Below are 24,477 nucleotides of genomic sequence, written 5' to 3'. Positions count from 1 at the left end.
TTCATAAACGAAATTCACGTGCCCCATGGGCCTACCTAAGTTTTATTTTTAAAATCTTTGCCGGAAGTAGTGGTTTGGAGTTACTGGATGAGGGTATTATTTCATCCATGGGTGTGGATCGTGTGTGTTCACAACAGTCATCATAATGAGGAACTGCAACTAAACCCTAGAGTGTAGGAACCAAAATTTAAATTCCTTCTGTCACAGCTGGAGAAAGCACGGCGGCATACTAACATGTCCGGTAAGTGCTTTCAAAATACAAAGAAATCAGACACCTACCACCTACAACTATCATGAAATAATCTCGTGCATTGATCGCAGTGAACATCAGCTCCTCTTTGTCAGATTAGTGTTTTTGTTTTTTTTTTTTTAAGAAATATATTCTCATTTATTCCCTCTGACTGATGCCATATAAATACAAGACACTGCCACTGCTTTCAGGAGCAACTGCACAGTGATACCGTTGTGGATTACTGACTCCTCACTGTCCTTTATTTCATCAACCCAGTATTCAAATTTTATTTGAATCAAGCCCCTAAGAGCATATGAACTGAACCAGGGTTGTCCTGCTTGCTCAGACCTTTTCTGCCAAACGCTCTAATGTTAGGACTTGTCAGAGTTTACAACAAAATTAGGCTCTTGGCTGGAACAGCAATTGATGAAGGAAGCCAAACTCTCACAGAGAACACTCACAGAACGAGTTAGTCAGGGTTGAGTTGGGCTTGAACTCAAGGACACATGTTGGGAAACAGCAGCTATAACAGCTTGCTTGGTTACTTCTGAGGGATAGAGCTTTATAGCTCCACCTAGATAAAATCTGTATGAGAAGAAATTGAGATATTCAATTTACTAACCTAATAATCAGGGGGAAAAAAATCCAAATTCTAACATGAACCTAACAGTGCACTTGACAAATTGTTTCAGCTCTAACTGTATGTCTACGCAGTCATCTTGACATGCAAATGCACTGCAATTTAATCTTTGCTACCTTCACCTCAAGAACCTCTAGGTCTTGGACTTAGTTTTTTCCTTGACATAGTTACATGTAGAGAACACAAAAATTATTTTAAGGTATTATGTAAAATTGGTAACATCATAAACATAGTCTTGAAATTAAAATTCAGCTGCCAACCTCCTGCGATGATTACAAACGAGGCTTCGTCATAGCTGTTCCCTACAAATAATACACATGACAACACAGGGGTTATTTGTGGCCATGGTATAAAACCTGTTGAACTGTTTTGGCTGGGCTGACACCTGAGCACAATCCCACTTGCTTCTTTAGAACAGCTCTAAAAGGCGTTTTCCCACACACCTTTTACACTCAGGTTTTGAGTCGTGGCAAAACTGGACAATGGAAATGTGATGAAACTTTCTGCAACCACCTGTGTGTCAAATCTCCACATCACTGCACCCACAACAGTGCAGACATGACAGTAGACTTGTGCAATATGGAGAGAAAAAAAAAAAAAAACCCACACCCAACAGTCTGTGATCGCACCCCTTTAGTGAAATAATGCCCACTATAAATTAAGCAGCAGTGCGTTATAACTTAACCGCATCCACATGATCATGCCCATTAAAAAAAACAAACAGTGAACCATTAAAGTTTTTATTTTCTTTTATTTATCGTTTACAATTTTTGTAGTTGTTTATTCATTATTGTCGATACTTTTGGCAAACATTAGTGCTCACTGTCTTCTGTACAGTCTGATCCCACAATGCAGATTTGAATTTGGTGGGAAAGGAGGAATGAGGCATGAACCAGTGGGGTGCAGGCTTTTACAATTTGTCCAGGTAGTTGTCCAAGGCTGGGATACCTTCCTTGAGACCCTTGCGTTTGCGTGTCTCAGTAACAACGATACCAGGCTTGCTTGTTGCGTCCATTGGGTTTCCAGGAAGGATCTGCCAGTGGTCGAACACACACTGTGGGAAGGCCTGGCCACCAGTGTTAGAACGAAGGTCAGCTGTGAAACCTACAAATGAAAAAAGCAAAATATGTTTCAATGCCTCCCAGACAAACTCTTATTACATTAATGGTCTAAGGGTTACAAGTAGTGATCAGTCAGATATGTGGAAGTTAACATTTGTTTTCCCTTCTGGTCAATCGCCAGAAGGGAAACAGCTCTTAGGATACTTACAAATCATGCACAATGTTGCTGTAACCTGTTCATGTATGTGTTTGCATTTGCAACACTGTCAAGTTGTGTAACTGACTGAGGGGCCTTTATTGGGGCTTTATGTTATACAACAAATACTTGTTAATCTATAATAAAAACCGGAAATAAAGTAGTGCCTGTAAATATACTAGAAAGAAATGCATTTCAGGCCTAGAATTAATGTGAAAGACAGTAATGTACAACTCTCCAGGTTTTCAGTAAGCACTTTTATAGCCAACTACTTGCATATTCAGAATAACACCCTGTTTGCCTCTGTCAGAGAAACCTTCAAAAGCTTAGTTATGTATTTCACTCAAAAGAAATCCTGGGTTTCAGTAACATAATGTCTATAATGTAAACAACCATTTCCTCCATGGAATACAAAACATACCAATGTATCAAACTGAAATACAAGGACTGTTGGCCTAGTTTATGTTCTCAGCAGAAAAAACTGCAGCACTAGGCGCCATGTGTGTAAACAATTGCAGTCTGATATGAACAGGCAAACTGAGCCTTTTCCCAGAGCTAATCTCAGAGAGAACACTACACGTACTCATGATGACTGGACATTAAGATAACACCTGTGACCCATGAACTAAAATGTATGACAATTTATGACTTTGTTGACTTAAACAGTCACTAAAATGTTGGGGAGGAAAAAAAGTAAGACACCTAAAATCTAAATCAGGAGACAAAATTGACTCTGGTTTGAGAACAAATGTTTTGGCTTCTCTGCTCAATTTTCAAAGAAGACGTACCGAATGACTCCATGACAGGCAGGTAGGCCTTGATGACACGCATGGGTGTTCCCATGACACTGGCCTCCTCAAACACATGACCACGCCTCTTGGTCAACACACCATAGATTCCACCCATGGCAACTTCAGGACACTGGAGACGATAGAGAACAGATTTAACAGACAATACTCAAATCTGTGAAAATACGCGCAAGTCAACTATAAAAACTAAACTGTAACCTTTCCAACTTAAGCAACTTAAGCCCTGCCAAACTTGATGATCAAGTTTTGAAAGCAAACAGATTCATCACAGAGCTAAACTCCTCCCAGATTTGAAGTATAAAGAAGAAACAAAGCACAGACTACTAATCCAATGGCACTTACCTGGATCTCCACCAGATACACAGGCTCCATGAGTCTGGGCTCGGCTGTGAGCTCACAAGCATACAGAGCTCTGCGGGCTGTGGGGATAATCTGACCACCACCACGGTGAATGGCATCTGTGTGCAGGGTCACATCGTGGATGTCGAAGCGAATGGCACGCATGTTCTCTTCACAGAGGACACCCTAAAGACAACATCAATAGCAGATTTAAAATATGTCCATTGATCTCTGTATAGAAAAAGCACACTACTATTTGTGGCTTGAGGCCCTTTTAGCCGAGTGCAGTGACCAGTGAATTCTTGTAATTGATGGCCCCCTTACCTCCTTGACTGCCCACTGGAAGCCAGCCACAACGCTATCCTTGATCTCATTCAGGTACTGCACTCCCTTGGTAACGTCCACCAGCAGGTTGGGGCCATTTCCATCAGGTCCAAAGCACCAGATCTTTCTGGCCTCAGTGACATCCCACTCATACTTGTCAGCAAGGTAACGGGCACGGGCCTTCAGCTCCTGGCGAGCGCTAACCTCACCCTTCTCGATGTCCTCTGCCAGGCCATCCTCGAAGGGACGGGCCTTCATGAACAGACGGTTGTGCTTGTTGGGCGACTTTGACAGACACATGACACTTGATTCTGCAGTGACGGTCTCTCTGTAGGACACCACTGGCTCAGATTTCTAAAAAGAAAACATGAAGTTTCAATACAAAAAAGTTCACCTTAAGGGACAATGTCAAAATCACACCAGTCCATTATGAGTCCATTTTCTATTTGATTTGTATGCATCTTAAACTCACTAGTAAACAGATCTTACTTAAGAAATCAAGTTTACTCAAGTTTTGCATTGAATCACCTTGAGTGGAATGCAAGCATGATCCTCCTCCAGATCCTTCAGACAGATCTCCAGATGCAGCTCTCCAGCTCCAGCAATGATATGTTCTCCAGACTCCTCAATGATACACTGCACCATAGGATCGGACTTGGACAGACGCTTCAAACCCTCCACCAGCTTGGGCAGGTCAGCAGGGTTTTTGGCCTCCACAGCAACTCTGACCACAGGGCTGACACTGAACTTCATCACTCTCATGTTGTGTGCCTGCTCGTAGGTGGTGATTGTTCCGGTCTTGACAAGGAACTGGTCCACTCCAACCAGACCCACGATGTTGCCACATGGCACATCTTCAATGGGCTCAACGTAACGTCCCATCATCAAAATGGTCCTGGCAAAGAGACAGAGAATAACAATTCAGATGATGACCAATATGATAAACTGACATCTTGCAACCAATGCTCAAATACATATCAAGTAACTGATTAACAGACCAGGTGTTGATACCAACCTCTGAATTGGCTTCAAGTAAAGGTCGTCCTTCTTTCCAGGGACAAAGTTTGGTCCCATGATGCGTACTTTCAAGCCAGTGGAGACACTTCCTGAGAACACACGCCCAAATGCGTAGAAGCGACCCTTGTCGCTGGTGGGCACCATCTTTGAGATGTACATCATCAAAGGAGCCTTGGGGTCACAGTTCTTGATACCTGGATAGACGACAATCCGATTCCGACAATCAGTACAATGAAGTCCAAGAACAGCTGAATGGCTGAAATTATGCGTGTGCTGTCTATGTTTGATCTTTTACAAATGCACATGAACAAAACCAAAATAAATCAGCTTCATACCCATGGCAGCCTCATCATCTCCAGGTCCTTCATAGAGCAGCTCGCAACGGTACTTCTGGGCAGTGACGGGGGAAGGCAGGTGGATGGTGATCATTTGCAGGAGAGCCTCACCGGCAGGCAGCCAGCGACGCATGACAGCCTTCAGGAGAGGCTTGCCCTCCTTGTCCTTGTCCTCAGCATCCAACTTGATTTCCAGCTTCTGGATCAGTTTGGCTGTTTCCTCCTTCTTGAAGTTCATGATGGCATCAAACACCTGAAAGGAAGTTGATCTGAATTAGAAGACTGCAATTTAACACCACAAAACTGAGGATGTTAAAGCAAAGTACTGTTTCTGTGCCCTGCTCAGACTGAAGTTTATCATCACTGGTTAGTCAGGTCAAAGTGAAGAATGATCAAGTCATCACTTGCAGGCAAACAGAGCAACTGTTATTATGATCAAATTTTATCAGAACTGAACTACTCTCTTACAAAATGTGCTTCTGTGAACACTGCTGTTTTGGTTTCTAAATGCATTGTTCCTCAATGTTTAATTACAGTTGTGTCAAGCCTTGTTACCTTGAAGATGGGGTCCAGGATCAGAGCAACAAAGGTGCGGGGGTACTTTTTGCCATCAGGTCCAGTTGCACTCTTGACAAACTTTCCAGTCTCAACATCATAGTACCTTGAATAATAAAAGAGGTGTAAAGATTTACCAATACAATAGTCAAAGAGACAGCAACACTGTTCAAGATTGCTTAAGAAAAAGCATTTTAAAGAAAAAATTTCAGCGTGCTCCTTTATATCTAGCAAGCGTATGTGTCACTGTGTTACTACTAACTACATTCCACAATGACTCAAGCTCTCTGTCTGGAGACTCACCTGTCACCCCACAGTTTCTTCATCATGTCCTCCACCTTCTTGCAGCGCTCAACTGGTGTCATCTGGGTGTTGCCCTTGGCAGCAAACTTGGCTGCATACATCTCAGCAAACTGCTTCAGGGTGAAAGCCCAGCCGTGGAGGCCAGAGCCAAAGCCAACTGTACCAATGACTGGATCAACCTAGGGGAGTTGACAGTACCATATCATTACACAAGAGCATTTTTAAAGCCTTTACATTAATTTTTAACTTACTTATACTGTTGGGTGAAATGAACTATTTTGGAGACAAATGTACTTGTGTTGCACAAAAACAATGAGGCCAGTGGATGTTGCGTGTAAAGTACAGAGTCAGATGGCCCCTCACCATGATGTTGCCCATAGGTCCATGTTCATCTTCTCCGTAAGTGGAGATGATGACATTGACTGTCTCAACAATACGCTGGAAAGTCTGGTAAAGGTCCTCTGGTTCAAGCTGCAACTCCAGCAAGGCACGGTCCATCTTGTTCATCATCAGGACTGGCTTGATGCGCTCGCAAATGGCCTGACGGAGCACTGTCTCAGTTTGCACACAAACGCCTGGTGGGGATAGATAGTGAGACAATTTAGCCAAGGAGAAAGCAGACCGAGTCATGAATCTGATTTCACACAAGCAGCACAATGGTATATATAGCGTCAAAGATACCACTGGCATATTCAGTTTCCTGAAGCATGTCCATATTTTATTGAGAGGAAACACTTCTGATGAGGAAAAAAGCCCTGTACACTGGAGATTTTCAAGACAATCTTATTTGCAGGCTGGCAAGTGGGTCAGAATAAGTACACATTTTGTAGTCTTACTCTGTATTTATAAAAAAAAAAAAAAAAATCAAATTGACCCACTTGTATACCATTGCAAATCTGATTAAACTTTCTTGGGGAAAAAATGCACAGGTGAAAAACTGAGAATCCATCTGGAGAGCTAACAATCAGTTACTGAGGATCATTCGGGCTTGTCCTTACCAGACACGCAGTCCACCACAACCAGGGCTCCATCAGTCACACGGAGAGCAGCAGTCACTTCGGAAGAGAAGTCTACGTGTCCTGGTGAGTCAATCAGGTTGATCAAGAAGCCAGAGCCATCCTTGGTCTGCTTAATGAAGGCCAAGTCATTTTCGCTCAGCTCGTAGAACATGGAGATGGCGCTGTAAGTTGGGACAAAGTCGTATGTCATAACTAACAATTCAAAGATATGCAAGTGTTTGTGCTTTAAATTAAAATCACACTGAAAGGCCAGCTAATTTAAAAAAAAAGCAATTTATGTCTTTAGTCCTTGATGCCAAACATGTCGTATCATGTGTTCAATGCAAATACTGATTAATAAATACTTTCCAGCCATCACAGGGATCCTTCCTGTCTAGGGCCATGTTGATATTAAAAATCATAATCACATCTTAATGTAACATGTACAAAATCTACTGCAGGTATAACTTACAATGGGATTAACTATACAACTCTGTCAAGTTTTACACATCTTCTAATTGGTTTTTATGCCATTACTGCGCAGACTTTAACAGCAGAACAGAATAAATTATTTCATATTTTAATATAAACAGTATGGCTTGCAAAAATGATTAGCCATAACATACTGGATGTGTGCTCTGTGTACAAAGCAAAGTTTTTTAACAATGGCCAGTACAACTAAAAAACCACAACTTTCAGCAAATTGTGTTCTGACTGACTGAAAGGACTGAAACAATGAGACAGGCAAGAATTAATGCATTCAAGATTGTGTTATAAACCAAAAAGCAACAACAGTCAAAATAGACTGTTGTTGACTAGTACCATAACTGACTACATAACTGGTGGGTAGACATGCCCTCAAACAGAATCTTACCGCCTAGATTCTCAAGTGATGCTGGAATAGGGACAAGTTACAGTTGAGCAGGTGCTTCGCGAGAAAAATGTGTGCTCATTCCATGTTTAATCAATACCAATTATCTATTTGTCAAATGTCAGTCAATCTGTCAGGGATGCAGACCTACTTACATTGCAAAAAGAGGACAGCCGAGAATACTACAAAATACTTACGTAGACTTGATGGTAATGCAACGTTCCTGTTCATCTTTGCGCGTGTCTGTGAAACGCGTCTCTCCAGCACGAGCTGAGGCGATGATGCCAGCCTTCGACACCAGCGAGTCGGTCAGAGTGGACTTTCCATGGTCGACGTGCGCAATCACAGACATGTTACGGATGTTGGCCTTTTTGTCCATGATGGCACGGATCTGGTCTACGGTAAAGTTCACCTGAAGGGGACAAAAATCAAATTACAACAGTTAAAAAAAGGAAATGACATTGTGTGTTTCTGCCTGGCAATCATGTTTTACCACCTGATGTTCTGTCATTCTGACGCATGAATAGGCTTTATTTCCTTGGCCATATTTGTATATTATCCTACGCGGAATACAGTGAGTCTGAAGGGCATTGAATTTGCCCAGGGAGAAACATAAGTGGAAACGCCCTTCAGCCAACACGTTATTTAACCCACTGATGTGCACTCAGAAGTACACACGCAGCCAAATAACAAGGCACTTTGACTCGCTTTGGGAATTTACAGCCACCTATGTTCGAGTTTTGCATGCTGTTCTGTTTCAGTATGTTTACCAGTGTCTTTACTAAATATTTCAAAATCTAACGCACAGAGGACGGCTGTCTCACTATCATTCACCTGTTAGTTTACACTCTGCATATCGAAATTGTTGCTGACTCAACGTGCCGGATACCCAACGCCCCGGGTGCACTTCCACCCAGGGCGCTGGGTATCCGCCATCATCACAACTGTGGAGTTATTGTTGTCTGCGTTTAACGTAAACTTAAACATCCTTTTGTCAGTGGAACTCAATACAACATATGAATAACAATGACTTATTTACTAATTTAACAATATGTTCCGTTAACGGAGCGTAAAAAGGATAGTCAGCGAAGCAATACCCGGCATAATATGTCGGCATGAATAGGCCACGTGTACAGACTTTGACACTATGCTAGCTGCTAACACTAGCTTGACAGCTAAACTAGCCTTCCAAGCCGGGAAACGCGAAATGCCGGCAAATTATTCCTCCGCCCCAGAGGAGCTTCAAAAAAGAGCGAAATGCTGTGTTCCTTGTGCTCGCACCCTCATCACACATCACACGTTTAAATGGGAAGCTTCTTCCATTTCAGATTGATTTATTTTAATAACCACCGCCAACAGAGCAAAAGCCGCTACTCTGACAAAGTTAGCCAACACCGCACTACTGTCGCGTCACTTCACGGAAGCTAACCTCTTTCGACACAATAGCACTCCTATAATAAACTGTTTCACTTTGGCAAGTAAGAAAGCAAGTTAATAATACAACTGGTTTTCTATAGTTGGGGTGGCTCCTTCGAACCTAGCGGTATGGGTGACAAAATGGTTGCCATTTTGATCAAAGCCCCATCGATGGAACTGACATTTAAGTAGCACAGCATCCGTAAATCCCTTCAAAGAAAATCAATATTTACGCTGAAAACATCCTGTGTTCACGCCAATACATTACTTATCCAAAGAGATATTATCAACTCACCATTTTGACGGATGGGTTTGGATTCACTCGGTGAAGCAAACAGACAAGAAATTTTACACTGCCCACCTCACGAGGGCTTAGGCAGGGAAGAGGCCGCTGACGTCAGAAAACAGGGCTTTATACAGCGTGCGTCAGCCACGTGCCATGTGCGTAAACACGTATGACTTTACGTAGAGGACCGGTGGTTTGTTGCTGCTGTTGCAGCAGCCGCCACCCAGGGACACAATTTTCTTGCTGATAAAGTCAAAGGAGCTTCACCTGAACAGGCATTTGGTTGGCTTAGTTATCTCCGGTTTTGGTATTACAGTAAAATGGAGTTGCATCAATAAGAGGCCTATCGAGCCTTCTTCCACATCACTTGCTTTTACAGAGTCTACTTCTTGTGAAAGTCCTGTAGTGAAACTCGACAATCTTCCACTTAAATAGTTCCACTGAGATCTATGAGGACTTTGAAGAAAAAACTAACCTCCATGATAAAATGGGTGCATTTATCATCACCTATTTAAACAGACTGGCATAAAGTTAAGAAAGCTGTGGAAAATAAATAACTTGAATGCATCTAATTTTTATAAAAAAAACAAAAACAAAACATAGCTTAATGAATAACCATGCTTGACAGTTGTTCTTTTACTGATTAGAAAGCATAAAATAATGCCAGATTAATCTTTTCAACATTGATAAACTCACTTTCCCTTTTGTCTCCAGCTTTAACGACTTTACCTTTATGCCTCCTTCTGTCCACTGGGTGGCTGTAGCTTCACCTGTTTTCCCCGTGACTCATTCTGGGGAACCTGATAGCAACAGTGTAAAAGCTTTTAAATGGCCTTTACACAAGATACATGTACATCAGATATCAGATCAGTTGTGTCCTGGATGTGTGTAAAATTGCTATTTCTAATGTAAACTTTGTATTTCATGTCCCAGTTGTGACTCTGATCATCACAGTAACAATGGCACAATGGCACTAGTCTTCAAACTATTTACAGAAAGCTGGAAAGTTGTGGTTTGATGGCAACTTTTAAAGATGAATCAGAAATGTTCATTTGTTTTCTGTTTTTTTTTCATTTGGTATAATTCTAATAATTTTTGTACAAACACAGTGAATCAAGCATGACAGATTACATGCTGTTATCAAGCAGTCTTTTCATTTTCTTAATGCACCTGCTCTGTAGTTAATCCCCGCAATTTTACTCCTATTATTTCCAGCAGATGGCGCCTCATCTTCACATCCAGACACTCCAGCTTTCAGCACACCAGTCCCCTAAAGCATAAGTGATGCTCAGCTGTGTACATGTTATGATCATTTCATCCTATACTTAAATGAGCAGTGGTTACATAACACTCACTGAGGTGCTAAACAGGCTATAAGACAAGATGTATGTTGAATTAATGTCTTCATGCTCTGTCAGTGTGAGTGATATACCTTGATGTTGGTCTGTGATTAAACTGGAATTAATGCACCAACTCATTTGCAATCACACAAATCCGTCTGAAAGTACGCATGCAGAGACACAAAGACTGTGAGGGCAGACGGAGAAACAACAGAAGAAGCGATGTGAGAGCAGTTTGGTGGAGAGGGAAATCATTGACAGCTGCTTTTCTGTTTACCTTCAAAGGACATGTTGGTTTTAAACTCTCAGTGGCAATGAACGACAGGAATGTGAATGTTAAATGATGAAGAACATAGTTCTTTGTCAAAAACCAAGCAGAAATCTACTTTATACACTCTTCATTTCTTCATACACTCGTCGTATTACTGCATTTTTAGCTATAAGAAAATATGCTGTTCATTAGCCAAGAATCTTAATAACACATTCAGGACAGATGTATCTAATAAAATTGGCAAATAGCCTCAAGCTACAATGCCTTGTAGAAACATTTTACATTTGTACATTTCAGCTGTGCTGTTTCAGTAACTGATTTACTGAGTACATTAAGTGGAAGTTTTCACTACCATAGAAAATACAGAGTAATGACTGCCTTATACTCAAGGATGCATGCAGGAGGAAGGTCCTTAACTAAAATGCTGCCTTTGATTCAACAACGACAGCACTTCAAATTACTTTTAAACTCATTGTGCAAAGAATAAAGAAGTGTTTTAGTGAGGGATCTGGAAAACATCTCCCCCACAAAGGTGGACAACACCTTGTTTGTTGTCTGGGGTGTCTCCTTCACTTGGGTAGCGGTGCTGGCTGAGTTGATGAAGATATTTTGCAGGTGGTAGAGCACAATTCTTTTGGCTAGAGAGAGGGCAGTTTGTGGAGTTTCCTCTGCTGCCGAGATTGCCATTTGGTAAACTGTTTGTGCCAGCATCCAGCTACCTTGGTGGGAGACTGAGCTAAATATTTGTTTATGAAAATAATAAAAGAAAAAAATCCAGAGCACTGATAAAAAACTCTGCTGGTCTGATGCTGCTTCTTCTTACGCCACGCCACACACCCTCTCACCCCATTTGTAAGGGGTTTATCACCATCGACACCTCACAGTTTTTTCTAGTTTTTGTGGGTTGCTGAAGTTCTCTTATTAATGTGTCACGATGAAAGACCACTTGCTTCACTAAAACAGCTTTGGGTGCATCAAATTCAACCCTGTTTTTAAAATTGTACTTCACCTATGCATTTCATTATTGACAAAAAGCACATATCGCTTTTTGTTAATAATTGTGTAGGTGTGTAACATTTCATTGCATCTGAGGAGAGCAGTTTTCTGTTTGAATTTTGAAAGTCAGCTCTGGCAAGATGGTACTGAGGGACACATTTATGTGTGAGGTCGACAAGACAGCTCAGTCCTTATATTATCTATGATAAATGTCACTTTGATAACGTGGGGAAATGGTGTAGCTAAAGATTCACATGATAGATTGACCATAATGTGACGAATTATATGGGCATGCTAGTGTCAAAAAAGCGCTCTTTAAAAAGCATAAAATTATTCCATGATTCATATTCTTGGAGGAAAACGGGGTTGGGGAGGGGGTTGTACAAGGAACAGAATTAGAAAACAATTAGGCCTAACATGGACACAGAAGAACGGGCACAGAAAAAAAAGCCTACAAACATAGTAAATTGAACAAATTTTATAGTGTTAATTACCTACCTGTATGAACAGGAAGTAAACTGTGTAAAATTGTCTCATTTAACGCCATCGCACATGATCTGCCTGTCAAGCCGTTTGCTGTAGCTCTCAACTTGCTGTCATATCTGAAAACGCTCACACAAAATGATTGACAGGGACAAATGGCAGAAAGCTCAGTCTGAGTAATTGACTATGGATTGAAATGACACCAAACTTTTAGAGGGGTATGATTTGTCCCATGAGAGCTATCCCTGGGAATGTGTCTTGTTAAAATTCAAAGTTGTTTTGCTTACTCTAAGAGCAGTCCATGTTCTCCTGGTACTTTGTGTGACAGAAAGAGACAGAAGTCTGACACACCGTATCCACATATTTGCTGCAGTCTGATCCTCAAAAAATGCATGCAGGTCTGAAAGTCTTCAGCTTCTTTTATTTATTCACAGTCTCCCCCTAGCTCCCTCATTCTCTTTCCTTGATCCTTGCCCTCATTTATTTCTCATGTAAGAGACCGAACATCAGTGGTCTCTAAACACAACATCTAGTGCTAAGGTTGTTTGCTTAGAGGAAATTAGATTGTATTTGATTAGTTTCTGGTAAAAAAAAAAATTACTCCTGAAAGGTATTTTTCACCAGTATATTTATTGTATGAAGAAACACATCAAAAAAAGACAAAATCACTTGTCATATTCCAGTGTCACATCACAACTTGCTGGACTTTAGAGCCCCGAATATATTCAAAATGCATTTGCACTATATCAGCTATAAATGTAGCTCAGAAAGAGAACACATGCACCCTGTCCCCTGGAGCTTCTCCAGGGTATCATTATGGTAAACAGCAAGTATAAATCATCAATGAAGCCAGTAAACACACATTTTTGTCATCAAATAACTGAGTGTAAGCCACTGTTATGTGAGTAAAACACATGACTCCTTGTGTTAGAAGTGACAAAAAATATACAAAATGAATATATGAATATGTATATATGTATATATGAATATTAAAAAACTTTAATAATTTATGGTCATATCAAAATCAGCTTTATCACTCAAGTATGTTGTCACACACAAGGAACATATACAATGGACACATAGATATAGAGATGAACAAATATAACAGAGCCAACATGTAAGTATTATGTGTATGGAAGGATCATGTGGTTCATGTATGTGGGTCGCTGCGTCACTAATACAATGCTTAAGTTGATGCTGAACTGCAGGTCATCCAGGATTACAATCATGAAAACACCTGTCTCCCAAAACTTACTAACACAATTTAAGTAATTCACACAGTCCAATCATTACAAGTGTGAAATGCTGATTAGTGAACGTGGCTGTTTGTAAGTTAAGAGAAATTAGGAATAGACACATTAGGAAAAGAGAGAGTATGAAACTTAAACTATTGGCTACAGCCAGGAGACGAGAACACTCCACATGACCTAGAAGCAGAAAGAAGGGCAAGGCTGTGCAGGGACCAGAATATTTCTGGCCGTGACAGCTGTGTTCAAGTGCCTTTTAAAAGTAAGAAGTAAGTTTAAGGGCAGCTTTGGTAATCCCAGTGTCCTTCAGGTATTGCTCCGTCAAGCGTGTAATCCAAAGTCTTGCACTGGGCAAGCAACACCATCCAAGTTATCCCAATATAGATAGTTTTGTCTGTTGCCCAGCATCACTTGGGATTGGCTTGGGGCTCCCTAGATGCTGCAGAGGATAAGAAGGTGTAGACACCGGATAGATGAATGGATTTCTATTCTGTTCTAGCAGCAGATTATTTGAGTAAATACTCCATGCTCATACTCAGGCTTGCAATACTTTGTAGGTTGTATAAAATGCATGTGGTCTAATAGAAAAATGAGTTTGTCAGGTTGTTGACAAAAAAATCAATTCATATTGCTTGAGGCATTTACTGTCACTGTGTCAGCAGTTTAGAAAAAGCACTCTAAAAAAGGCTCCACTCACTTCATTGATTGCTCTGACCTGTTGAGTGCAAGAACTGAATTAAATGTACTTGTAATTGCACCCAGCATAAATTCAATATCCTTAATTTTAAAAACCTCCTTTACCTTTATTTATCCAGGGATGTTTCACCAAGTGCAGTGCACTCATGCACACATATATACACATCCACACCTGGGAGCTTCCCAGTACAGATACAGTCTGTTCTGTGGGCCAATAAGGAGCTCTACTGGTGCATTTGGGGGTTTAAGGGCCTTGCTAAATAGTATCTCAATTAAATTCTTTCACTTTCCCCACTCACTTTTTCTTGCCAGTGCAGGGAACAAATAGGCAAACTTCAGACCACAAGCCCATTTATCTAAAGAGAAATGCAACTTATAAAAACATCAAAAAAAGTTATGCTGCTATATTGGATGCTGAATTGTATAGGATTAGCTGCACTCGTAATCCAGTCCTCATACAATGACAGAAAAGGACACCAGGACTTCAACAATGGACAAAGACTAAAGTACTTGATCAAAGTTAGGGAAAGATCATCCCCATGGCTGAAAGAAACCAACACTGACCTTTTGTAGGAAATGGGACACAAACTTCAGCCTCTGGCATCAAAGCCAGACTCAACTCATCTACCCCAACCTCCGCCTCAACACACTGAAGCTGATTGAACAATAAACCAATGCTGTACTTTTTATCTGGAGAGGACTGTCATTATTCACACAACCACAAGAGGATACTTGTCAGGAAAATGTAAACGTGGGCTGTTTTAGTCCATTTGAATAACAATGCTGTTTCTGCAAAATAACACCTGATGTTTTTTTATAGTTAGTTGGTATTTTGGAAAGATAAATTGTGTGTGAATATGTGAGGTTGTCTCGTAACTGACATTTCAGAAAGCAGTGAAAACATTTCATGTCACTGTTGAAGTCCCCTGACTACTCCATCAAACTGTTTGGCTCTGATACCAACTCGTTCTGTAGTGGCTGAAATTATATTGACTTGGGATCACTTGGTGATCATCAGCAGCTGTCAGAGCACAGCAGTGACCCCAAGGTCTACTAACCCTTGGATGCAATATCATACATCCACGCGTGTTTTAAATGCAATGATTTATGAAACTATTCTGGTGTGAAAATTTAGTTATATCTGCAAAGAGTGCTCCTGTCAAGGCCCCATAAAAGTAATTCAATGAACTCAGTCTCTCCAATATTTTTGAGTAAGATTAAATCTGAAAATGAATTTTTGCTCTTGTGATGGGTGACTAGGTTTAATACAGCCCTCTCTTCAGGTAATCAGGTATTGCTTAATTGCTGGCACTCGTGTAGAACTGTTGGTCTCAACGCTGCCTGTTTGTTTGTTGTGTGAAATTTCCTCTAAATAGATAAGAGATATGCTAATAATTCTTTTGATTTAGCACTTAGGAAACCTTGTGTACAGAGCATACAATACCACTTTACAATAATGCATAAGAACTTCAAGTAATGGCTAAATAGAGTAGAACCATTGATGAGGATGTGATGGACCATTGAAGTTAATGATTGTCTTTTCATCAGCATTTGTACAGCAAGGTAGCTTATCCTCTGCTCCATGTTCATGTGGCCTTGCCCCCAGTCAGTGCATCTCACCTTAAATAGGATTTTTCTTTTTTATCTAATCTACATCTTCGCTGTATTGATTCCGTTTAGCCTTTTGCGGTGTGTTTAATGAAAATGTTCTTGTTGTCCATTAACCGTGTTTATTTGTCAGATATGGTTAGAATTTCCACATAAAACCACGCGTATGAATCCTCTTTTATGGTCGTATTAAAAATTAAATCAATTCCCTGGTGCTGTTTCCGAGGTGGCTTTCTTTAACACGTGTTTAGGCACTGTCCAGGCTTCAGTCACACCAAGAAGATTTCCTTTGGGAGATAGGTGGCTTTCATCCGACAGCTGTAATCTGTCATTCCAGTAATGTTGTTCTTGAATCTCAAATGGAGAGGATGGCTGAGGACTTTATCTCTCTCTTTTTTGCCATCTCTCTGTTCGCACTCACTGAATAAAGTCCCTGTCAGTTATAGCTCTGTGGCTGATGGGTCTAAATGTTCACGCTTTTGGATTTTTTTTAACTCAAGAGGTTAACATACATAATTTGTTCAGCTGAAGAGTCTTCTCAGCTTTTGAGTCAGAACTCCGCATGAGATTTGCTACTACATTAATGTAAGTGTGTAAACAAGAAACTAATTTAAATTTCTAAGGTTCAGAGTGAACTTTCAATTGCACCTTTTAAGCCAACATGGATAAGAAGTGCAAAGAAAAAAATGTAAATTTCAACTTACCACCACTCCATGACAACTGGGCAGCTCCATTTGCTGAGGAAGATTGTGTGATCGAAAGCTCTAAAAATTGAGCTGCTCATGGGAATTTGTGGTGAACTAGGTTTTGTCAATCACCATTTCTCAATGAACAAGCTCAAACAAACATGCCATACTTCACAGCATAACAACATGAAAGCGCTGTAATGGCTTATTGAGAAATTTTTACATTTTGGCACATTGGCAACATTAAAAACATGCCACATTATCTATTGGCAGTTCCTGTGCAGTGTATTGATGGATGAACAGGCAGCTATCACTGGATTTCTTTGTTGTTGAAGAAAACTTGAAAACTTAATGATTCAGGTTTCCGGAGTCCTAAGAGGCAAGCTATGATTACTAAGCATATTTACAGATGTTAATTCACCATGGACATCAAGGATATTGATATTCTTGGGAAGCACAAGTTTAACTGAATGTAAAAATATGTGTATGTCTGTGTGCTCAGATTTGGCAGTGTTATAACTCAGAGGAGGGGTAAGATTTTTGATGCAAGTTGTTGTCCAAAATCAGCTGGACGAACAGTTACATGCACTTGCGTCATGAAGTAACTTTGCCTCACGTCTGTCCCTCCGTGTCCTCCCTTCCTCTTTTACACGCCTTCCCAGGGAAACAGTTTGAAAATCTCAGAATTAATATGTCCATAAACTTGGTAAACTCCTCTGTATTCCCTGGGGCTGTAAACACAGTTCTGAGTGATAACATCCAAACAAATCAAGGAAATGCTAACCAAATATATTATCTTGCAAATAAAAAGAGTCCATACTTTACCTTACCTTATCTCACCTAGGGTGCATCTGCAATATCAGAATGTCTGAAATGAGCACTTACAGCTCCACCAGGTGGTGTTTATTTCCAGGAAGAGGCTCCACTTTCCAGGACTGCAATTTTCCACTGGAGCTGCACATGGAATTGGGAGTGAAGATTTCCACATCTTGCCTTAAAGTTCAGCACCAACAATTTTCATTTCTTTGAACAATATAAGTGCCATCCACTGCTTCACCAGAGTCTGAGCTCAGATTGTTTTATCTCAGCTCATTACCTTGAACAAATAATTTCCATGCTTGTTTGTGCCAAGTAATTTCTGTGCTCAGCTCAAAACCAAAATAAATGGTAGTGTGAAACTTTGTGTCTGCTCTGTGCTCAGAATTAAAATATTATGCTCTCTTGCAGGAGAATAATTTAACCAACGCCTTCCATTAATAAACCAAATTGTATTTTAAATGATTTTTCTCAGGAAGCAGTAAGTGGCATGAAGTGAAGGGACCAAGGGACCAGCCTGTTGTCAAACTGTAACCCAAAACAGCTCAGTTATTCTGTTTTACCTTTTTAATTACTGTAGTCACACAGACAGTTTGTTGTCTTGGTTAAGTACAACATTATAATTTAATGTGTCCATAACTGAGTCTTGTCTTACTTGAAATTTCACACAGTTCCTTCTTCAAAGCCCTAGAATTTCTGGAGAGGTGTTAGAAATTCCTCCAAATAGCAGGGCTGCCACTGGACAATCAGCATGACTGACTGTCAGTGTGTTTATGATGCAAATCTGGATCCACTTGCAGACTTTCAGAATATTTTTTTTATAATAAAAATAAGCAGTTTAGAGGATTGTTTAGCTTTGTTGGGGGTATGCACTGTCTGTGTTCTCGACTTCACAATCAGCGTATCATACTTTTTACCAAGCACATCACTGCACAGATGACATAGTGGATGACCAGTAAACAGTAGCATTAACTATTAGCTCTGGTCCATCCTGTGGAGCTGTCATCTCTGTCTTAATGCGCGTTTCTTCTGGATGCTGTGGTTTTGTCCCACAGCCACAGCAGGTTAGAGAACTGGGCACATGCTGTTTTCATTTGGCTCCTGAGATGGCGTCTGATGTAGGATGTGTTCTCTGTAAGAATGCAGATGTTATCTTGACGCATGTTTTTCACGACAAATCCGAAACCCTGTGGTGGGGTTGGAGGAAAATCCACTGCTTGTCAATTGGGGCTGCTCAAATCAAGCATCACTTAGTGCTGCTTGGTGGGGAAACGAGGGGAGAGAAAGGAGACAGAGACAGAGACAGACATCAGAGACAAGAGAGTGGAACAGAAAGAGAGATAAAGGAGGGGAGGGGAGCGTAGGCAGGGGAGAGAGGTGGGAGCTAGTACACAGCTGTGGTGCTGTGCAGGTGCTACCAGTTGTGATAACTGTGGTGAAAGAGGGGAAGCACACTGCTGATTCGAAAGGTACTGGCAGCAGGTGGCAATGGTTGACAGCTTGTAGTTTGTCTCATCTCACTTTTTTTTTGGCTGTGGGTATTAAGTTAATGAATGCAAACTAGCTTAAAAAGGCAATGACATTTTGAAGACGAGGTCAAAAATTCAAAATGACTAATGACTCAGTTCTGGCAGAACACTCACAGCTCTTTTAGACAGCGGTGTCACCAAAAAGGCTTCACTAAAACGCAGCTTTGTTAGCCACACTCACATTCACCTCTTCCTTTCGCAAAATGCTAATCTGCTATCATGCTCCTCTGTTCACTTAAACAGCTAAAGTGTTTGTTGCTAAGCAACTCGATCAGCATGCCAAAGCATACATTTGAACTGATGAGCCATTAAAGACGGTTTGTCTGTGGCGAAAGTTTTGTTCACTTTGCTAAGCTTTTCTTTTTTCTTTGAGCAAACATTAATAAAAGGGAAGCGTGATTAAAGAAGAGAAGTCATGGGTGTTTAATGTATTGTGTTTGTAGTCTGTCATCAAGATGTAAACAATGCACATGAGGATTCAAATCCATAAGACAGCTCACAGCCAGTTTCATGGCCAGGAGCTGGCTCACTGGAGTGATGGGGTTAGCCATTCACACAGAACTGAAAACTGCTGACATGCTGACTTAAAGCCACCTTTTGTCAACACTGAAAGGGGCTCCCATGTCATGCTATGCTGTGTCAGCTGACAGCAAACCTTCCACACCAATTACATTTCACTGACCTGAATTTGTGCTTGTATTCACTCTTCACACTGATGTGAGCTATTGCTAGTGCTGGTGCATCCTGGCGTCCCATATTTGACTCGTTTCAGTTCCACTCTTTTTCACCCATTTTCTGTGCATCCTGGAGGCTCTTCTTTGCCAAATTAATTGCCATTTGGGGATTAGTTTACCATGTTATTGATGATGTTGGTGTGTAGTCCATGCTGTTGTGCTTTATTACCTCTGCAGGGAGCATACCCATGAGTACAACTGGACTGCCAAGTAAACTGCATTTCCATTTCAATTTGCAATATCTGGTCAAACCCATGAGAGGAATTACTCCCGAATAGGAGATTTATAAGGAGCCTTCTAAAAAGGACAAATTAATCTGCTTCAAGGTCTTGTCTCACTTATTGTCGCACTGGTTCTCTGTAAACTGAATAAACACTACCTTACATAAGATTCCTTCTTGTCTCTTTCTAATTATCTAAGAAAACCTCTGTGTTGATTTTGTATTAAAACAAGCATGTAAACACAGTAATCGTGTGTTTTTTTCCATTCTGTATGGCAATATATCTTTTTCACTTATACATATCTTAATATTTAGGAGACATGGTTGTTATATGAGACAGCACAGTGCAATATACATACAAAGATATGAGAAATAAACAAGATTGTACCAAGACAATGTTTGTGGATTGTTTGTGGAACTATTGCAACTTAGTATCATTTATCAAAGATGCTCATTAAAGGTTGGCACCAAGATAAAATAAAAAATTCCCAAATGTCCAAACACATCTGAAAAGGGAGTGAAACTGTTTAATTCTGCATTTGCTTAAAGTCTGCCCTTAAAATTCATTTTGTCATCTAAACTCAAGTGTGTGAAAGGTTTCCCTGGAGAACATTTTGTGTGACACTGGTTTCATGTCCAAAACAACAAGTTTAAGTGAAATTGTTCTTGTATTTTCTGGTCTATGGTTTGTGACACATGATAAGAAATGATTTGAAACACTGATTAATTGCAAGTAGATATGGACAAAAAACAGCAGACAGAATCAATCAATGCCGATAACAATATTATCACTCTCTGTTGCCATGAGAATAAATTGATTTGGCAGCCACACAGCTATCTGAACAATGTGGAAGAAATGGACCTGTGGCATATTCTCTCTTTTCTTTTTGGCCATTATTTCAAAAAATAAGGATGGAATAAAAAGTACTGATTATTATCACACTGCCAATGTAAAAATAGAGCATACGCTCCATCTTTCTTGTGACAACATAATCAATTTAACAAACATACACAGAAAAATATAGGCAACGATTGTTGGGTTTTACTTTCATATTTTGATAAGTCGTATGTTGTGTTCTCTTTCCTAGATTTGGTCTCTTGTTGTTATTGACTAGTGCAGGGCAAAGAGACCCACCTCAAGCTGCTCCTCTCTGTTGGTCATAATACAACTCGTGCATGGTGCATGTTTGGTCATTTTTCCTGTGACAACCAATATTTCAAAATAACATTTTTAACAGCTTTTCACATCTGATTTTATCTACCAAAATTTACCACAAGAATTACTGTGCGGCAGTTTATGAAATAATTTAATTGGACAAGGATCAGAAGACTTGATGGACATGAATAAAAATCAAATGACTTCTGTCAGTATTATTTTGTGCTGGACTTTGTGATGACAGCATTCACAAATGCTATATTTAGCTTCACTGACAGGAGCAAACATTCATATTTACCTAGTCATATTTCATACACCATGCTTTTGACATACTACTTCTCCTTTCCATCACACACACACACACACACACACACACACACACACACACACACACACACACACACACACACTGTCCAAGCATTTTGTTTTTAGTTTTTTTTTTTTTCTTCCAATGAGATGACACAGCAAAGCTTTGTCCATACATGAGGACATTTCTGCAATCAGGGTTCAAAAGAGGGAACAAAGTGCATTCAAGATTTTAAAAAGTTCTAGGACTGATTCTGATTTGTGTTGCTGTTCCAAAGTGTTTCAGGTTTCTTAAATATGTCTTTCATTGGTTGTCTAAGTATTTGACACTGAACTCTGCAGACTTTCAGAACAGTGGCAACTTCTTTGCAAATCAGGCTCAGGTCACACTTAATAATTTCTCTTCATCTCTGTTCCTGTGATGGGCAGAATATGCCAACAATGTGTTTGAACTGTTGAAGAGATTACTGTTCCACTCCTCTTGCAGCTGGTGGGGCGTCTCATACAAGCAACCCCAAGGAAAACAAAATGCACACTCAGTTTAGCTCTATTTTAAACACAGATATTTACAGTGTTGGGTCTGTTTTGCTGTGTATTGTTTTATTCCCTTGGAGAAATAGTCTAGCTAAAACCATGAGAAACCATGATGAAATATTTGTAGTGCAGCTCCTCCATGCACTGAATTTTAAGAGCAGATCATTATCAAACTGTTTGAAACATCTCACTTGAGAAGATCAGGATTGTGTGTCAGTCCTCAAAGACTGAGGACTTGTGTGTGAGAATCAGCACTTTGCCTCAGTGTTCAACAATCACCACAGAGGCAATCCACAGTGCAGACAACTCAGATCACAATGTCTTCAATGACAGTAGTCTCTATAGACCCGAGTAGACTGAGAGAAAGTGGGTACAAAAAGAAAGTGAGTACACAACAACGCTTCATTGCAAAATAACAAGAGTTATTTTGAGATGTGAGAGTTGAGATGCACTGCATGTTACAAGTTATAAACTTGAAGGGAAATAGGATGTCAGCATGTTTTATGAAACAAAAATAATTATGTTTTTCTGCATGCCTTACTATCACATCCTCTAATCCCAATAACCATTGTTATTATGTAAGAAACTGTATTATTGTGCTTTAGTTTTGGATGCATTTTACTCTCTTTTGAAGCCCAGCTTTCAAAGTGGCAGCTCTACAACAATAGAGTAATTCACTACAATTCCATGTGACTTGGCTTCTGTACAACATGAGTGAGACAGTCTCAGTCTCAGTCAGATTTGGAATATTTCACTCCAGTGGTTTCACTGGCCACATTTAGATGGATGGCTTGTGTTACTTGCGAGAGAATAAGGGTACACCCTTATGCCAAAAAGGTGATTTATGACCCCTGATTTATGTTTAGGTCACATGGAAAGGAGTGCTAAGTGACAGAGTTTCAGATCAAAGGGTCAATATGCAATGTTGTAGACTCTAAGGCGTCTCGTGACGAGGCATTTGTTGATTCGAGCGTGTCACAAAGGTGAGAAATAATGTCTCCTTCCTCAGTTTGCTACTGCCCCCCCCATTTGCTTCCGTCGCTCCTATCCCTGGGAAAACCCCTCCCCGCATCATCACACTTCTCCAGCAATTTTCTGCAGGACGATATAAATATATAAATAAAAGCGTTTATAAAAGTTCTGAAAACACAAACTTTCAAAGTTGCAAAATAAAATAAAATAAAATTGAAGAGCGACAAAAGTCATTTTCCAGTTCTTCCATGGTCCTTACTCTCTGCAGAATGTTTGAAGGTCCGGATCTGCAGAAAGTATCACACACACAGAGTTTCCTATCAAAGGGTCAATATGCAATGTTGTAGACTCTAAGGCATCTCATGACAAAGCATTTGTTGTTTAGGGTGCATCAAAGAAAAAGAAAAATAGAGAAAGGTATAAATGTGCAAGTGAGAAAGTAAAGTCCGTACATAGGGATCGGACTACACCGGCAAGATGACTCGTGGTAGGAATACGAATTTATCAGCTTTTAAAAAATACACCAAAAAAAAAAGCAAATAAAACATTTTGTTTTTTCTTAGAGGTTACAGTTTGTGTCGAAATACACTCTCCTCCGCGCGAAAACTTGTTTACCGGTAAGTCTCCTCAGAACAGCTATTCATTTAAACGTCTTATTTATAAAATTATTTAACGAAGGTTTCTCTTGTTAAAAGTGACTCCAGAGGTGCTGGAAGGTCTTAACGCAGTCAGATTACGGTAAGAGAGTATCTGAATCATAAAAAACAGCTGTTGACAAAAAAGAGTTGTATGCAGGTCACTCACTATAAATACTTACAGATTTAGTAGAGCGCTCTGAGCAGTGTTTGGGAGATCGATATACGTCTGTCGGAGTGTGCGGACAAGACAGCGGGGACGAGGATTTTGTGCCGACCGTCCGTCGGTCTAAAAACCGTCTGAGACTCCGCCATGTTAAGCGTCAACATCAGTGGCGGTTTTTGGCACGGGCGAACCGGACAGCCGCCCGGGACGGCATCACATGGGGGGCAGCACAACCACGTGAAAAGAAAATCATCTGCGCGCTCTAAGCTGTTTTCTATTATCTATCATATTACTGTGTGGGAAATTGGCCAATTCACCGCCAGCATATGCATGTAGAAACGGCACCCTGACTGAAGGTAGTGGTTAGGTTGGAAGAGTGTGGGAGTCCTCGCTAGTGATGGTCCTCTAACACTCCAGGCTCCGACACATGCGCAGTAGCTCATGAGACAATTGAACCACTGTATCAACGTGGCTTGGTCACTGACGTTTGAAGCACTTGAGTGACGTTCGAAGCAGGTGAGTGCTTCTCTTGAATGTACCAACACCATTTCAATGTTTCACAACACAAAATATAAGTGAAGATTACGTAGGGTTACAATCAGCCAAGCAAAATAAACATGGTCTTTGATTATTATTATTATTATTATTATCCATGTGAAACCACATTATCATCTGGTGCAGTCAAACAGAAAAGTACTAT

General features: G+C 40.4%; 1 protein-coding gene and 1 non-coding gene across 2 annotated transcripts; both read right to left on the bottom strand.

Moving 5' to 3' along the window:
• Positions 1-1,603: 1,603 nt before the first annotated feature.
• Positions 1,604-23,915, bottom strand: LOC121183075 (elongation factor 2-like). Its single transcript, XM_041039917.1, has 14 exons — positions 23,909-23,915; positions 9,392-9,487; positions 7,878-8,092; positions 6,810-6,991; positions 6,175-6,386; positions 5,812-5,990; positions 5,509-5,614; positions 4,954-5,206; positions 4,617-4,812; positions 4,130-4,496; positions 3,602-3,955; positions 3,281-3,463; positions 2,918-3,050; positions 1,604-1,976 (listed from the first exon to the last, which is right to left on the bottom strand). Exons 2-14 carry the CDS (start codon positions 9,392-9,394, stop codon positions 1,783-1,785), a joined length of 2,577 nt encoding a protein of 858 aa, XP_040895851.1. The 5' UTR covers positions 9,395-9,487; positions 23,909-23,915; the 3' UTR covers positions 1,604-1,782.
• Positions 5,294-5,361, bottom strand: LOC121183982. Its single transcript, XR_005894254.1, has one exon. It is a non-coding gene; the product is annotated as a small nucleolar RNA SNORD37 (small nucleolar RNA).
• Positions 23,916-24,477: the final 562 nt, after the last annotated feature.

The sequence above is a fragment of the Toxotes jaculatrix genome, chromosome 6 (assembly GCF_017976425.1).
Source record: "Toxotes jaculatrix isolate fToxJac2 chromosome 6, fToxJac2.pri, whole genome shotgun sequence".
NCBI classification, from domain to species: Eukaryota; Metazoa; Chordata; class Actinopteri; family Toxotidae; genus Toxotes; species Toxotes jaculatrix.
This window is presented reverse-complemented; position numbering and strand designations above follow the sequence as displayed.

Excerpts from the sequence above, each read along its gene's own strand:
- LOC121183075 (XM_041039917.1), bottom strand. Across the intron at positions 6,992-7,877 it reads TGCATTACCATCAAGTCTAC|CGCCATCTCCATGTTCTACG; the intron begins GTAAGTATTTTG and ends CCCAACTTACAG. Across the intron at positions 5,991-6,174 it reads GACCTATGGGCAACATCATG|GTTGATCCAGTCATTGGTAC; the intron begins GTGAGGGGCCAT and ends CAACTCCCCTAG.